General features: G+C 42.3%; 1 protein-coding gene across 1 annotated transcript; it reads left to right on the forward strand.

Moving 5' to 3' along the window:
* Window positions 1-1,154: 1,154 nt before the first annotated feature.
* Window positions 1,155-17,098, forward strand: ACTR10 (actin related protein 10). The gene is made up of 13 exons (XM_074996266.1): window positions 1,155-1,304; window positions 2,462-2,534; window positions 2,811-2,893; window positions 5,140-5,248; window positions 9,546-9,653; window positions 10,078-10,145; window positions 10,476-10,555; window positions 11,054-11,089; window positions 11,824-11,903; window positions 11,993-12,066; window positions 12,754-12,835; window positions 14,565-14,766; window positions 16,454-17,098. The coding sequence occupies exons 1-13, from the start codon at window positions 1,228-1,230 to the stop codon at window positions 16,633-16,635; spliced, it is 1,254 nt and encodes a 417-aa protein (XP_074852367.1). The 5' UTR covers window positions 1,155-1,227; the 3' UTR covers window positions 16,636-17,098.
* Window positions 17,099-17,689: the final 591 nt, after the last annotated feature.

Here is a 17,689-nt window from a genome sequence, read left to right on the forward strand (position 1 = left end):
ACACTGACATAAATCCTAGCCAAAACATACATAAATAAATCTATTCTCTGACATTGTATTAGTATATTACTGATCTTACTGAATCCTAAGAACATGAAACAATATTCTAGCATGGCCAACCCCAAACATTCAAAAATCACGTCAGATACCAAAATAAATCATGAGATTTTCCTACCAATCATAAGTTCTGAGTTTGCAGCGTTTAAGAGTCACATTTTCTTGATTTTCTTTGTAACTGGGAGTGTCTGAAAGTTGTTACTTTTTTTTTCCCATGAAAGCTGAAAAGTATCATATGATACATGATCCCAGGAGTTGGAAAATAACAAACAGCACAAGACTGATGATGAAATTGGGAGAGCTGGCAACAACCTTTGTATTTTCACTGTATAAAACTGAAATGGGAGCTGCATTTGCAAATATACAGTTCTTTGTAGGGACATAGCACATTTTACCAGAGATTTCAAAACATGCTGAATACTTGAATGAAATTCAACTACTCCCCTGAGTAAGAACTGTTAGAGAGGGGAAAGGAACATTCATAAGATCACTGAGTGAGGGCCAGGAATAACAGTGCTCAGGAGTCCCGACTTCCAGTCCTATGTTCTTGACTGCTAGCACACAGAGTCCCCTACTACCTTTATTACTATCAAAGCTCTTCACAGCATGGTCACCCCTCTCTGGCCTCTCTCTATCCCACCTTGGGGCAGGGACACAGACGTTCTACAGGACCCTGTGCTCCACGCACCAAACACAATCGCTCATCCCCATAAATGACCTCATCGCCCCCACTCTTTCTCCTGCTTGGGCCTCAATCCGCAAAACAGCCACCCTCCACCGCTCTCCCGAGCGCTCTCTCCCCTTCACCCCACCATCCTCCCTACACCGCCCTCGCTGTCTGGCGGCCGCTCCCCAGCCCCACACACAATCCCTCTTCAGGAGGGGACCGCTGCGTGCCTGAAAACACCTATGGTCGGAGCCATACAGTTTCTAGCGCAAGAAAGGAGGAAGAGGAGGAGCAAGATCTCCTCCTCTCCCTCTGGAAACGTGCACCGCCCCGTTCCCGAAAAAGGGATCAAATAACTAAAACAGGCATCGTAAAGAACAGCCCTGACCTGCGACTGACGGTGTAGAAGGTCCCTCTCCCCGGCCGCGAGGGCTGCGCCGTTCAGTGAAGAAGGCCCCTTTTGTTGTGGGGAAGCCGGGCGGTGGCTCCTGCGGTCGGGGGCGATGCCGCTATACGAGGGCCTGGGCAGCGGTGGTGAGAAGACAGCGGTGGTGATAGACCTGGGAGAATCCTTCACCAAGTGAGTGGCCTGGCTGACTCCGGTGTCGGCCCTTTTCGTGGGCTCAGTCCCCTCCCCACCCCCATGGCCATGTAGGGAGTGTGGGGGATGATTCCCCGACATCTCCGCCCTATCGCGACATGAGGTAGCCTGTGCCAATTCTCTGCCTTCTGAATGTCGTGTCACGATACGTCAAGCTGGGGCCAACTTCTATCGGTGGTTGGCGCGTCCGCGATGCCCGACGGGTCTGTCTCTGTCCCAGTCTGGACCACGCCAAGGAGGCGCAGCAGCCCTGCCCTCCGCCATGTGTGGGCTTGGCAGTCGCTACCGTGGCGATGAACAGCCTGACTTTGCGTTAAGGCTGGTTGTCTCTCAGAGAGACGCTCTAGCAGCACAAACCCCACTTGTGGGTTCGAGGAGGACATTGATGGGAGAGGTTCTTTGGCCTGTGTTATGTCGGTGATCAGACTAGATGATCCTCGTGGTCCTTTCTGGCTTTAAAATAGTTGAAACTGTGAATGGACCTTGAAAGAACTTTCTGTAAATTGGAAAGCTTGTTTTTTTCACCGACATAGGTTGGTCCAATGAAAGGTCCTACTTCATTAGGGCTGCCATTTTGCCAGCCACCTGGACTGCCTGGAAGTCTCCTGGGACTGGCATCAATCTCATGTTTGCTATTGAAGGAGACTTTAACTAGGCCAAAAGTCCAGTTGGTGGTGCAGCAGGGCTAAGGCAGACCCCCCCACCCCCGCCAAATGTCCTGGTTCTGTATGGCTCCCAGAAGGAGCTGGCATGTCTGGTTGTTTGGCATGGGGTAGTCAAAGGGTCCCGGCCCGCTATCTTCATGCTCCACTCCAAGTGCCAAGTCTGCAGCTCCCATTTTCTAGGAATGTGCTATCCCTGAACCTAGGATCTGTACGTACTGCAGTTTCCAGGAGATGCATGGATCTAGCATAGGAAAGGAGCCTACCCGAGCCTCACTATTCTGCCAAGACCTGGCCCTAGATAAATTATATACAAAGCACTTCTATAGAATTTAAAAAATGGCATTCAGATTAAAATGTTTTGTCAAATTCATTTCTCCTATGTGAAATACCTGTTTTAAATACTGCATTCTTGGCCATTCTTAAATGTGAAATATGTGTATAAAACTAGTTAACTTTAATTTTTTTCTTTAGATGTGGTTTTGCAGGAGAAACAGGGCCAAGATGCATCATTCCTAGTGAAATAAAGAAACCGGATGTTCCTAAGGTAACATTTTTTTAAAATGTACTGTCAGGAAAGATTGATGAGTTCAAAAGTTATTTGTGTTCAAGTACTTCTTAAAAGTAAAAATTTAAGTGTATATGATCAGACATCACAGAAATTTTTTTGTCATTTCATTCAAGTAGAATAATTTGTAAGATAATTTTTGTGATGTACATTGATAAAAATGGCAAAGTGATATTCCTTAAAATCAATAAAATCATCTTCTGAATTGTATGGTGACTACAGATAATATTTTAATGTATATTTATATTTTTGCAGCCTATCAAAGTTGTTCAGTATAACATTAACACAGAAGAGCTGTATTCTTATCTGAAGGAATTTATACACATGCTGTATTTCAGGTAACAGGCAATGAATATTTTTCTACCATTTACAGCACGCTCAGGCAAAAGCAGCTGAAGTTGTCTGTTTCGATAGGGGTTTTGAGGGTGGGTGAAGTTATGTTCCCTTGATGATGGGAAGGAGATGGCTAGCTATCTGAGGTCTTGCTGAAACGGTTATTTAGGCTGCGTCTACACTACAAAAATAACTTCGAAGTTGCTTACTTCAAAGTAGAGTGTCTACACACACCTACTTCAATGTTAAACTTTGAAGTAGGGCACTACTCCATTCTGAGGAATGGAGTAATGACTTCGAAGTTAGGCTGTCTACTTCAGAGTTAATTTGAAGTAAGGGAAACATGCATGTGGACTCTCTGCTGGCTACTTCGATGTAGTGCCCAACTTCGAAGTTAGTTCCTAGTGTAGACGCACCCATAATGGTGCTGAAACTGAATTGTGTTGTTAATGTGTCATAAGCACTTAAAACCTTGGATATGCATCTCAGTAAATAAAACAACTCTTAACTGTGACATGGTCATAATTAGCTCGAGACTTCACATTGTTACTTTATGTGAGGGTACACTGATTTCAATAGGGCTGTTCATAGGACAACTTCAGAGCCCATTGAAGAAAATGGAAAAACAGGCCTGATGTGAGAAAGGATTTGTAAGTCACGATCCAGATATTTAAAGTCTGAGATTTGTAAATGTGCCTGATTGGATCACTGAATTTGGTAGGTCTATTTATTTACTTATTTAACTTGAATAGAACATATCTTCAGGTTCATGGAAATAAACTATAAAGTTTTTTTTTCCTTTTGTTCTAAATCCCCTCCTGAACTTAGATTTGCTACACTCACACCCATATACAGAATGACTTGACGTCTCTTGAGGACAAATGTTACTTTTGTTATTGGACTTCACTGCATGGCTCCCTTGAGGATCTTTGGTTTTCTTCCTGTCCTTTCCCAAAGCTGTTCTGTTTCTGACTCAAAGACTCTGACATGCTTGGGACACTTCCTTCTGCAACTAGAAGATGTTTTTGTCATTATTTTGAGAAAACATTAATTATTCCCCTTTTTGTTTTAACTTTGTGATGGCTGATGGGCTTACAGGGTGAAGCACAGGACTATGGGTTGGGAGATCTGGGTCATATTCTTAGGTCTTCCACAATAGTCTGTGGCATTGGACAAGTCACCAAGAGCTGGTTTGCACGTGGTCCAATATACTTAGAGGTACATAATCTGTAGACAAGACTATAACCCAGGGATGAGCAAATTTTTGGCTTGAGTGCCACATGTTATGTAAATTATATTGAGAGCCATGAATGCGCACAGCATGGTGGGGTTGGGATGGTGGAGATGGTGAGGCCTCCAGCTGGGATACAGGCTCTGGGGTAGTGCCAGAACTGAGGAGTTCAGGGTGTGGGAGTGTGCTCTGGGCTGGGGCCGAGGGGTTTGGAGGGTAGTAGCAGGCTCTCAGATGGGGCAAGTGATTAGGATGTGAGGGCTCCAGCTGGGAGTGCAAGCTCTGGTGTTGGATTAGGGAGGAAATGTTTGTGGCGCAAGAGGATGCGCTGGACTAGGATTGAGGAATTTGGAGGTGGATGGGAGACCGAGAGTTGGGGTTGTGGGGTGGGGGGGGTCACAATTGTGGGATTCAGATGGTGCTTACCTAGAGTGACTCCTAGAAGCAGTCCCCCCCTGCCTCTAATTGCCATGTAGCTGCAAGGCCACACAGCTCTGTACATATCCCTATCCACAGGGTCCACTTGCACCACTCCTATTGGCCGTGATTTCTGGCCAATGGGAGCTGTAGAGCTAGTGCTCAGGGCAGTGTGCAGAGCCTCCTGGCTGTCCCTGTTTCCAGGACACATGCAGAGCAGGCCAAGCCAAGTCCTTGGCTTGAGCACCAGAGCAGGGCATGTACTCCACCCTGGTCCCTGGCAGGAGCTTGAGGTCTGGATTAAAAGGTCAGATGGACTGTAGTTTTCCCACCCCTGCTGTAACCTCTGACTACATCTCTGTTTCCTGATGTGTATATCTGGCATCATGCCCACCTCCTTGAGTGTTGTGAAGCTTCATTGTTAGATGCACTGAGATGTGGAGTAGAAGGGGTTAGCTAAGTGCATGGTATTTATTACGATTTAAACTGAATGAAATGTCAAAATAAGTGGTTACAAAATTTGAAAGAACATCTCAAGTCCCATACGAAACAGTTAAATTTAACATAATAGTCTCCTTTACAAATATATGTGCTTGTTTCCAGACATCTGCTGGTGAATCCCCGAGACCGCCGTGTTGTGATAGTGGAATCTGTGCTGTGCCCATCACACTTCCGAGAGACACTCACGAGAGTTCTTTTCAAGTATTTTGAGGTATGTGTATTGCATAACTATTCAGTCATTCTCCTAACTAATTACATAAGAACGGGCAAACCATGTCACACCAGTGCTTCATCTAGTTCAATATCCTATCTTCTGCCAATGGCCAATGCCAGATGTTTTAGAAGGAGTGAAGGGGACAGGGGACTTTATCAATTAATCCATCCCTGGTCATTCAGTCCTTGCTTTCGGCAGTCAGGGATTTAAGAATGCTCAGAGCATGGGATTGCGTGCCTGACTCTCTTGGTTAATAGCCATGGATGGCCTATCCTCCGTTAACTTACCTTTTTCATGTTTGATCCCATATATGCTCTTTTTGGTGTTCAGAATATTCCCTACCAATCACTTCAGTCAGGTTGACCGCATGTTGTTTGAAGAAGTACTTCCTTGAACTGGTTTTAAAACTGCTGCCTATTAATTTCATTGGGTGACACACCCCAACCTCCCATCCCCAGCATTTGCATTATGGGGAAAGGTAAACTATGTTGTCCTACTCACTTTCTCTATTGTCATTCATGATTTTGTAGCTTTCTGTCCTATCCACGTTAGTCATCTTTTTCACAAGCTGAAAAGTATCAGTCTCTTTTCGTCGTATGGAAGCAGCTTCGTGCTCCTTGCCCAAGTTGCCTTTCTTCGTACCTTTTTGAGTTCTCAGACAGTATATCTTTTTTGACTAGAACTGTTTGGTGTACCGTGGATTTATATAATGGCATTAAGGTATTTTCTGTCTTATTGCCTGTCCCTTTCCTAATGATTCCTAACATTCTGTTAGCTTTTTTTACTGCTGCTGCACAGTGAGTAGATGTTTTCCGAGAACTATCTACAATTACTCCTAAGGTCTTTTTCTTGAGTGGTAGCAGCTAACTTAGACCTCATTGTTTTGTATGTATAGTTGGGATTATGTTTTCCAGTGTGACTTACTTTGCATTTATCCACATTAAGCTTAATCTGCCATTTTGTTGTCCAGTCACTCCATATAGTGAGATCCCTTTGTGACTCTTTGCAGTCTCCTTTGGGCTTAGCTGTCTTGATTAATTTTGTGTCATCTGCAAACTTTGCCACATCACTGTTTACTACCTTTTCCAGATCACTTCCCAGTATGTTGAGTAACTGTCCCAGTACAAGCCTTAGGGTACCCTGCTATTTACCTCTCTACAGCTATGTCTACATTGGCCATTTCGAAGTTTACTAATGAAGCGCTGAAATACATATTCAGCGTCTCATTAGCATGAGGGCGGCTGCGGCACTTTGAAATTGACGCGGCTCGTCCCGACGGGGCTCCTTTTCGAAAGGACCCCACCTACTTCGAAGTCCCCTTATTCCCATCTGCTCATAGGAATAAGGGGACTTCGAAGAAGGCAGAGTCCTTTCGAAAAGGAGCCCCGTTGGGACGAGCCGCGCAACGGTGAGCCACATCAATTTCAAAGTGCTGCGGCCGCCTGCATGCTAATGAGGCGCTGAATATGTATTTCAGCTCTTCATTAGTAAACTTCTAAATGGCCATTTGCATGGCCATTTCGAAGTTTTTGGCTAGTGTAGATGTAGCCTACATGCTAAAAATATTTATTCCTACATTTTGTTTCCTGTCCTTAAACCAGTCACTGGTCCATGAGGGGACCTTTCCTCTTATCCCATGACTGCCTACTTTGCTTAAGAGCCTATGGTGAGGGATCTTGTCAATGCCTTTCTGAAAGTCCAAATACACTGTATCCACCAGTCTTGTCCAAAAATTTGACCCCTATTAAAGAATTCTAATAGATTGGTGAACCATGATTTCCTATACAAAGCCATGTTGACTCTTCTCCAGCATATCATATTCATCTATATGTCTGATAATTCTGCTATTTACTGTAGCTTCAGCCAGTTTGCCTGGTACTGAAGTTAGGCTTACTGGCCTATGCTTGCTAGGATCACTTCTGGAGCTTTTTACGTTGACTGTCCAGAAGTCATCTGGTACAGAGGCTGATTTAAGCAATAGGTTACATACCATTGCTGTTAGTTCTGCAGTTTCATATTTCAGCTGCTTCAGAACTCGTGGGTGAATACCACTGGGCAAATACATTTGTCATGTATGGCGTGTAGAATAATCAAACAGGATATTAGCAACACTTCTAGTGACCATTGCTATACTTTGGCATGTGTGGAAAGGAGTGGAGGTGAAGATAAGACTGAAAGTCAAAAGAAGAGGGAAGAGAGGTGGAGGTCAGTGGGATTTTTTCCTGACTTATCTAAGTAGCGGTTATCTAGATAGTGTATGTTAGCAAGAATTACCTGACTTTGCTTGGTTAAAAAATAGCTCACATAATTTCATTTTTGATAGAGCCAATAATCCCCATTGAGCATTGCCAGAAACTTAAATCTCTGTTTAAACATTCCGTAGTGCACTCTCTCAGCACAAGTCTTGATTTTTCTTTTTTTTAACCATAAGCCAGCATCTTTGCCTTGCATGTAACCTAAACTCTGGCTGTACTCACGTAGATAAGAACTTATCCGATAGATATGTCCTTCACATAATGTTTTTGTTAGATTAGCCTCTTCCTTAAATCAAATTCTAATCCATTTGTCAATGGAAAATACCTTGAAGGTGATTCCAAAATCTTTCAGTTCATATAGGTGAGGCAGCTATGATTTTCTATTAAAATGTGCATATATAGAGTCTGCTTCCCGAGCCTAATTTTATAACTAATTTCAAACTGTCACAGGTTACATTTTTATATAATTCCTTTTTGATTATACTTAATCCTTTTTTGCACCTTAAATTTGATGAGCGGTGTGAGTGGATTTCTAATCCATTTGCAGAAAGTTAAAAAAGAGAAGTGCCTTTCATTTTGATTATTTTGCAGCGTGAGAATGACAGATAGTGAATTTAGCACAGAGCTGCTTTAATAAACATTACCTAGAATGCCCAGTAACAGAGGGGGCGGGTGTTCATAATTTGGTTTTGAGACTTGGTTCACTATGCTAACAAACCAGCTGGTGGCCATGAGAAGTGAGACTTGTGTGTAGGGCCACCATGTGCTGGTGTTACAAATAAATGTGATGCAGGGTCAAGATTTTTAAATAGTTCTCCTGTGATCTAACTATATAACACTGTTGCCAGTAAGTAAAAATTTATGGAATTACTTTTAATTTTCCCCCACAGTCCGGCGAGGGTATTCACCAGTGGGGTTATCACCATCCTAAGAGTGTTATTTCTAGGACAAAGCTAGGGCTGTTATCTAGCTATATCATCGGAGCTGCTGCTTTCCCTTTAAAGTTCCATTTCTTACCTGTATCAGTGTGATCCTTGTAGCTGAGAGAGATTGATTTGCTGCAAACCTGTAGCACTTCCTGGTTTTTAGTCATTATTTGTACAGAGGAGAACACGATTAGCCCAGTGGACGCACATCAAAACTTGTATAGGCTTTTGTCTCCTTTGTTTATCTCTTCATGTCTTTGCAGCATGTTACGAAGGGCTATGTTAGCCCTTCAGCAGTCAACTGTGACTTGACCTAAGCTATGTTCCGTACGCAGTAGCTGCACCAACAGCTGCCATGGGCAAGGTGGGAGTAGCAGCTGGTGTGGGGCTTAGGACAGTTAACCCTGCCTCCCTCCCTCCCCATGCCCCTCAGAACTACTCGTGGAGCATCTGGAGCTATACACCCCTTTGAAATGTGAGCCCAGGGGCAACTGCCCTCTTTTCCCCATGACCCACCCTCCCCTGATACACAGTACTTGTTTTTTCTTAACAACACTGTTACTGTTCAGTATACATAGACAGGTGTGTAATGATAAACATATTGGCCATGTCTACACTAGCCCAAAATTTCGAAATGGCCATGCAAGTGGCCATTTCAAAGTTTACTGATGAAGTGCTGAGATACATATTCAGCGCCTCATTAGAATGCCGGCAGCCATGGCACTTCGAAATTGCCATGCGGCTCGTCCAGACGGGGCTCCTTTTCTAAAGGACCCCAGCAACTTCAAAATCCCCTTATTCCTATCTGGCAGTTCTCTGTCGACAGAGCAAGTTGTGTGTAGATGCAATGTGTCGACAGAGGTTCTGTCGCTATTTCCCTGTCGACAGTGACGTCTATTGACAGCCGCTTCTAGTGTAGATACAGCCCTTGGGAATTAATTTGAGTATGCTGCTTTATTTACTTGGTCATCATCACATTAGATTAAATCCTGAATTAAGTCCAGGCAGTTAAGTACATGATTGTTTTTTATATGATGTTGGGGAGCAGTGAAAATTATGAAACTACAGGTTTTGTTCCACTGAATTTATTTAATCATTTTGATCTCATTACAGGTTCCTTCTGTGTTGTTCGCCCCAAGTCACCTGATGTCTCTTCTGACACTTGGGATTAATTCTGCTATGGTTTTAGACTGTGGATATGCTGAAAGTCTGGTGCTGCCTGTATCCTTGAATAGTAATCCAGAAATCAAATCTTAGCAACAAAACTGTAACCAGAAGTAGCTAGTTTTATTGTAGACTTTGAAGTATAGTAGACAGAGCGGCAGTTTAGCTTTGATCATTGTATCCTGACTTGCTGTTTTAGACTGGGGACTATCACAATATCCTGACTTGGTCCATGAGAATCCCAAGACCTGTGGCCTTTGGAAAGGACAGAATAAGAACAGATGTAATCTGTGCTCCAGTGCTTGACAGTTCTGTATTTGTCCCTCACATACTATAAATGAATGAGCTTTCTGGACAGAATTGACTATTGGAAATATTTATAACTGATGCAGGGAAAGGAAAAAGAAAAATGCCTTCACACCCAGTGTCTTCAGATGGAAAACACATTATACTATAGTGAGATTTCCTGAGCTGCTTGTAGATATACGAGGGCATCCCAGTTTTGAGTTGCTGGGGTGCCCTTCCTCTGGGAGGAAAGGCAATTCACAAGTAAGTTTTCAATTATACAAGTATACAATTATACAATTGTCCAAGATGATTCTATCAATTGATGCCACTTGATTATGAAAATTAATTTTTAATTAAATTGGATCGTGTTACAATCCCATTCTAAAGATGTAAACATGTAGTGACCATGCAGATGTGATGGGAACGGCGGAAAAAATGGTTTTAGAAATTGGATTTGATTCAGTCTTTATTTAAGCGACAGTGTTACCGAAGGAGGTAAAAACGGTAGTGCTGGCCTGATGCAAATACATAAGATTAATAGCAGTGGTACTTATTCTTTGTGATAAACATTTTGCATTTATAACATTTTAGAGAGCTTGCGAATCAGTTGTTGGAGCAATGCACTGTTGACACAGGAGTAGCTAAAGGACAAAGACTCCCATCTGTGATGGGTAAGGTATACTTCTTCTGTAACACAAATCAGTTCCTTTTTGGGTAATCATACAGGAGCAGGTGGGTTAATTCCACTTCCTTCAGTGCTTCCTTTCATGATGCTAAACATCAGAAAACATTAACATTTCTCTACCAAGTTTAACATGTTCCTTCTTCCACATTTCTTCACTCAGCATAAAATTAATCAGTGTGTTGCTTTCATGACAAATTGCTCTTAAAAGCTGTTTTGAAATGAAGTTGGTGCAACATTTATTGTCAACAGTATTACATTTTGAATGTAGGAGAAGCATATTACATTGTTTATAAATGCAAGACAGTCTCTCTCTTTCATGTAAATTTTTAACTTGGGAGTAAGGTTACTGATTTCTAGAACATCTTTTAAAGTTATTGCTGTACAATTTCTGTACTGAGTTCAAAGTTCTGCAGTTATTGGTTGGATTTTGCAAGTTCTGTTTTTACTTGATGAAGATCTGTACTAAACTATTAACTCTTTGTAGGCTCAGTTCCAGAAGACATTGTAGAGGATATAAAAGGTAAAACTCTTTTCTTCAATAAATCCTAGTTTGTGCTTTCCCCCAGGGTGTGTCTACACAGCAAACTTGTTTTGGAACAACGTCCAATATTCCAGAATAACTTTGAGGGTCTACAGAGCAAAACCACTATTTTGAAATAATAGCGGATACCTTTAGAATTCAGTGAACCTCATTCGAAAAGGAATAGCAAGGAATAGGTAGCGTGTGGGTTACATTATATTAAATACATAAATGGAGTCTTGCTCTTAAACACCTTCCAGAGTTTTGGAGGACAGGAGATATATGCCACTAACATCACCACATAATAGCAGACCGTTTACATACCTGCAGCATCCAACTTGAGATGGTGGCATGCAAAACTGGAATTGTTGATTCAAATGCAGCACTTTATTCTTGCTACCTCCTGGTAATAAAAAGGCAGAGTTGATCCATGGATCTTAGAGCTACCTGTTTAGTTCCTCAAGAAGAAAATCATCTCTGTTGCAGTATAATTGTGGTATGAATGCTATTTCCTTTAGAATTCTGCATCCCAACCAGAGTCTTAAGTTCTGGTAAGTACTGTATCAGAGTATTTTACAGCACGTAGCAGTATCTTGGAAACATAAACATTTAGAATTTGGCCCCAAGTAGGTTCAGTAAAGGCATAAAAGACACAAGCTGTGCTGAAGCTTCCCCAAGGCAATAGTAAATCAAGGCTTCTAAAACTAAATCTTTATTTTTCATCTTTTATGAAGTCCGCACTTGTTTTGTGAGTGATCTCCAGCGTGGGCTGAAAATCCAAGCAGCGAAGTTTAACATGGATGGCAGTGCCGAGGTAGGTGGAGAGAAAATGTTTCCCCTCCTCTTTGAAATGGAAAGAAATCTCCTTTGCCTTTTACATGATGCATGCATGTTTTGTTTTAGCGTCCTTCACCCCCTCCAGACGTAGACTACCCTCTAGATGGAGAGAAGATTCTGCATGTGGCTGGATCAATCAGGTTAGAAATACTATAACTAAAATGCATTGTTATTTATTGTTTTCGTTTAAGTAATGTCCAGATTGCAAACCATTGAAATAGGATGCCTTAGTTATATGCTGGTAAGATAATTATTTCTGTGTTTAGGGGCATTAATGACCATTGCACTTTGAGCTTATGGTTTGATACCCCTAAAACTTTTCGGTACAATGACAGATTGTGATACCGCTAGGAGGCCCCAGTCATGCACCAGGTCCCCATTGTACTAAGTGCTGCACTAACATGTAACCAAAAAAAAAAAAAAACCCTATCCTTGTTCCAAACAGTTTACAGTTTTAAGGTATGTCTTCAATAACTGGAAGATCAACTGAATCAGAGTCAATATTCTGGGGTTCAATTTTACTTGCTTAGTAGGGATGCACAAAATCAAGTTATCTGGGATTGACCCCTGTACTCTTGAATATTGCAAGGAATAAGGAAGGTTGATGGGAGAGTTTCTCCCACTGACCTCCCTCTGTGAGGATGACCACGTAAGTAGCTGGAATTGCATATCTGCAATCAACTTTAAGGTCTAGTATAGACCTGGCCTTAGTGTAAAATGAGAGACAATAGGTCCAAACAGACAGTTGGGAGAACAAAAGGAAACACTGACATCGTCCCAGTACGTTGTTATTACTAATGCTCCTGCTTGGTTTGTCTTGTTAACAGAGACTCCGTTGTTGAAATATTGTTTGAGCAAGATAATGAAGAGAAATCAGTTGCCACTTTAATACTGGATTCACTTATTCAGGTATCTCTACTACGATAAATAGTTGCATGAATTGCTGCAGCTTTCAGCAGTGTCTCGTTTTACGAACTGTCATTCCCTCAGGCAGTCCCACTGATTGTGAAGATGGACTGACCACCTGTAGGGGTAAGAGTTCTCTGAATCCAGCTCACAGCTGGTTTAGGGAAGGTGAGAGATGACAGCATATTGTGGAATAGTGACAGATAGATATGCCCTGTGCATAGTATGGATTTAGGAACTCTGATGCTGTAATCCAAATGGTGTCAGAATTTTATTCCTCTCCCTTTATTTAAGGTCTTTTATTGGGGCTCGGAAATTCTGTTGATGTGTGAGACCCAATCATGAGACTAAGGCTGTGTCTACACTACAGTCCACTTTCAGAGGAGGAATGCAAATGAGGGCGATTGAAAATGCAAATGAAGTGCTGATTTAGAAATCATGTGCCTCATTTGCATAATCTCATGCATTCTCGTTTCCGGAAGGGAGTTTTTCGAAAGCAAAAACAGCCGGGTAGACAGGGTTCCTTTGGGGAAAAAAAAACCTGTTTTCGAAAAAACCCTTCTTATTATTTTGTTTCAGGAAGAAGAGTTTTTTTCGGAAACAGGTTTTTTCCCCCGAAGGAACCCCGTTTACGTGGCTGATTTTTTTTTTTTTTTTTTTTTTTTTGGAAAAGTCTCGTCTGGAAATGTACTTGTGCGAGATTATGCAACCGAGGTGCAAGAGTTGTAAATCACCACTTCATTTGCATTGTTAATGTCCCTCATTTGCATTCCTCCCCTGAAAGAGGAATGTAGTGTAGACACGGCCTAAACATCTGTTCAGTTAGGATGAAGTATGGAATGTGAGTTGGACCAGTACAAATGTAAACCACATCTTTTTTTAATTGTATTTGAAAGACATTTCTAGAGTGGCAAATACATTGTTTGAACCCAACTTTGTAGGTCAGTACTTCCTTTATAGAACAATAAATATGAATACTTTAAGACAATAATTTCAAGCCTAGGGCTCACCTTATTATAAAAACTGATCCAATTAAATAATACCCAGTGGTTTGGGTTTCTTGTTCCATGGTCTAGAGTAGGGTAGCCAACCCATGCTCCTGAGCAACGAGTGGCTCTTTGCTCAATGAAATGCAGCTCCTGCTCGGACTGCTCACCGCTGCTCTGCACGCGTGCTCCAATGCCTTGAGGGAGAAGCATGTGGCAGTGGGGGGCTCCAGTGAGACCCAGGCATTGGCTTAGAGCTGGGAGTGCCTGGCTCTGGGGGAAAGGGAGGGCATTGAGCTGGGTGTTATGTGTTTGTTATCTATCTAACTCTCTCGATAGATAGATAGATAAATATGTAATACATGGCTCTTCACACTCTATTCACAGCTGTTTTGGCTCTTAGTCTCTAACTTGTTGGCCTCTCCTACCCTAGAGGGACAGGGAGAGTTCAAAGTACTTTATTTTTTAGTGACCCCCTTTGGCCAAAGCAAACAATGTATGTGGAGGGGTAAGCTCATCTTCTGCTAGAGGAGAGGGTCACAGCAGCATGGGACAACTTGTGAGCAGTGGCAGGGGTATATGAAAATGCAAATATGTGGCAGCACATACTGTATATTGTCCTGTGCTTATGTTAACAGAAATACTTACCCATGTCACTTGGTAAAGAGAGAGGAGCTGAATTTGACATGTTCTGATTGCTGTGTACAGAATTTTATTTCCAGGTTTTCAATTTTCTTTCCTACCAGTGCCCCATAGACACCCGGAAGCAGTTGGCTGAGAACTTAGTAGTCATCGGTGGCACTGCTATGTTGCCAGGATTCTTACACAGATTAATGGCTGAAATTAGGTATCTGGTCAATAAACCAAAATACAAAGAAGTACTTGCCACTAAGACCTTCAAGATTCACACTCCACCTGCCAAACCCAACTGCGTGGCTTGGCTGGGAGGTAAGAATGGCATGGGGGCTAGTTAGAAGTAGGCAGTGAAAAGCAGGTTTCACAATGGGATTTGGAAGGAGCAAATAACAATAGTTCTTTGAACTGTTGCTAACTTCAAACTGCATTTGAGCCCTTTGCAGTTATTGTGCCTCATGTTGAAGCCCCCAGAGCAAAGCTGCCTTCTGGATTTTTGCAGGCAGGCAGGTTTGCCCCGCTAATGATGTCAGAGAGGAGCAGATCCTTGAGAAGGAGCAGTAACAATGATGTGTAAGACAGGAACTGTTGCTTCCGATGTGCAGTACACTATTCATGCCAGGTGGCGGCACCAGCTAAGTAACCATCCAAAGCACAAACTAGCTGAACTGCAGTGTAATTTGCTATGGGCCAGACTTCATAGCTCCTCTAGAGCTGGCACCGAGGTGTCAACCCTGAGCCTTCAGGGACCACTCTGGACTGGGGCTTCTAACTGCTGCATTGGATGCTCTGGCCCCTTCTTCCCACCATCCAGCCAGGGAGCGGTGGAGGCCTGGGTCAGAGCTGAGTGCAAAGTGAAGTAGGCTCTGATGCCCCAAACACGAGTTGGGGGGCAGTTACTGACTGAAGAGCTGCCATTCACAAGGTGGGCAAAGCCTGCTAACTTATTGCACAAACCGCTGGTGTCTGCCAGGCCCTGTGTTGTATTTTCAATGCGGTGTCATGAATCAGGTTAAAAGACGGGTCCAGAGAATTGCTTCAGGGTGATTGCATGTGGCCAATGGTTTCTTCTGACAAGAATTCTTGAATTTATAATCTGTATGTTTTGTCTAATAAAGTAATCCTCAGTACATGAGTACAGGCTGAACCTGTCTAATCCGGAACTCTCTCATCTAGCAACATCTGTAATCCAGCATGATTTTAGTTTGCTGGATGACCACTTATCATGGGTGTGGCCATGTGTCCTGTGGTTCCATAAGGTTTCCTTCCAGCAACCAGTCCAGGCTGTCAGTGTTTTGTGCTGTTATGTAGCTGTCATTTACCCCTAAATGTCTTAAGGCCCAGTAAGCTATGGGAGTGTTGGTAATGCTGCTAGACAATATTGACCTTCTCTCGTCCAGCAAATTCTCTCGTCCAGCACCTGTCAGGTCCTGAGAGTGCTAGATTAGTGTGGTTCAACCTGTACAATGTAAGAGAAACAGTTTAATAAAGGGAAGCCTGATTGAAAGAGAGTGCCACAGAACTTCACGTTTGATATTGTGCGTGTTATCAACCTGTCTGAAGCGCCTCGTCAGGAAGAAATATCGGTTAATCATTGTAGACTTGCTCTACCTCTCGCCTAGTACAAACCTAGCTCTCACGCACATTGTGGCGTGCTAGGAGTTTCCCATAGCACTTAGTTTCTGAGGGAATTTCATTTAATAATGGGGTTGGTGGTACCCATTTGAAGCACTTGGACTTAGATTCAGGGGAAGGCCTGTGGCAAGAAACTACTGGCTATAAAGCTCACATGGGTCTTTTAGTCAGTCACTTATGAAGAGGAGTCTGGAATGAAGCAATAAAATATAAATGAGGGGAAGGGCTTAGGCCTGGAATGTTCAGTCTTTTGTCTCTTCTTTGGTTGGTTGAAAATGAGTTAGGGGAGATTCCAACAAAAGGGCAGGGAACCAGAAATTCAGAATGATAGACCTAATGTGAAGTTTAATTTTGTTTTATGATGCAGGAGCCATTTTTGGAGCTCTTCAGGACATACTTGGAAGTCGTTCTGTCTCCAAGGAGTATTACAGTCAGACAGGTCGTATACCTGACTGGTGCTGTCTCAATAACCCTCCTTTGGAAATGATATTTGACGTTGGCAAAGCACCACCACCATTGATGAAGAGGGCTTTTTCCACTGAGAAATAAGCTTCTGAATACAGCACAGCTACACAAAGGTTCCCTTCACCTCTTTCAAGCACACCTGTACAAGCTGCTGCTTAGGTATTGAGTGAATCAGGTGTAACTCCGCTTAAAATTGATGATATGGGTATGGCTTGAGAGCATCTTGGTAGCTGGAACTATGTTGTAGTTGGATACAATTCTACATTTCGATTTTTAAAACCCCTAAAACTTCAGTTTTGACGAATGTGGTGATGTGCTTGTGCTTTTCCTCACCTTCTTTCTATGGAAATAATGTAACTGGCACAAGTTGTCACCTAACAAATGGTTTGCTCTCTATATATGTATATAGTAGATTGTTTTGTTTTAAATCCCATAGAAGAGTAAAGGTTTCCTGTTATCTGAAACCATCTAAGTTTCTCTGCCAAACTCTGCATAAAATATTACACATGTTAACATAACCTACAATAAAATGTCTCCTGGAAACTCATGTTGTCTGTCTGTGGAGGTTGTTATAGAGACAGTAATTCTTTCAGTCAGAGATGCCTTACGTTTAGAAGCTGAACATGGACTTGTTCCAGGATGTAGTTGTCAAAGCATCAGCTTACCCTGTCTGCTAATGACTTTTATCCCCCAAAATCTGACCATTTAGAAATTACACATGAAAAACATAATACTAATAACAAACACATTATTTTAACTTTATTTGAGATGGAGAGAGAAATTTGCTGCAAAACAAGACCGGTATTAATTAATTCTATGGCAATAAATATGAAATAAAAATATAAAACTGGCAAATGAGGTATGATAACTGATATGCAAACGAAAGGTAATGAAACACTTGAAATTCCTGAAAGAATATCAAATGAAAATGTTCTTCTGTGAACAGGCTTTTGTAATTACAAAATGCAAATACATTTTTTCAGGTATATCCACATTAACTCCAGACTGTAGAGTTCCACCCTCCACTTTGACTCGTCAAAAGGTTTGTTGAGTCAAGAATTCACCCTTTAAAGAAAACCCGACATTTGGATGCACACTACATGCTATTATGGCAACGAGGGGTCCTGTGGCACCTTAT

Source organism: Carettochelys insculpta, chromosome 6, assembly GCF_033958435.1.
Source record: "Carettochelys insculpta isolate YL-2023 chromosome 6, ASM3395843v1, whole genome shotgun sequence".
Classification (NCBI taxonomy): domain Eukaryota; kingdom Metazoa; phylum Chordata; order Testudines; family Carettochelyidae; genus Carettochelys; species Carettochelys insculpta.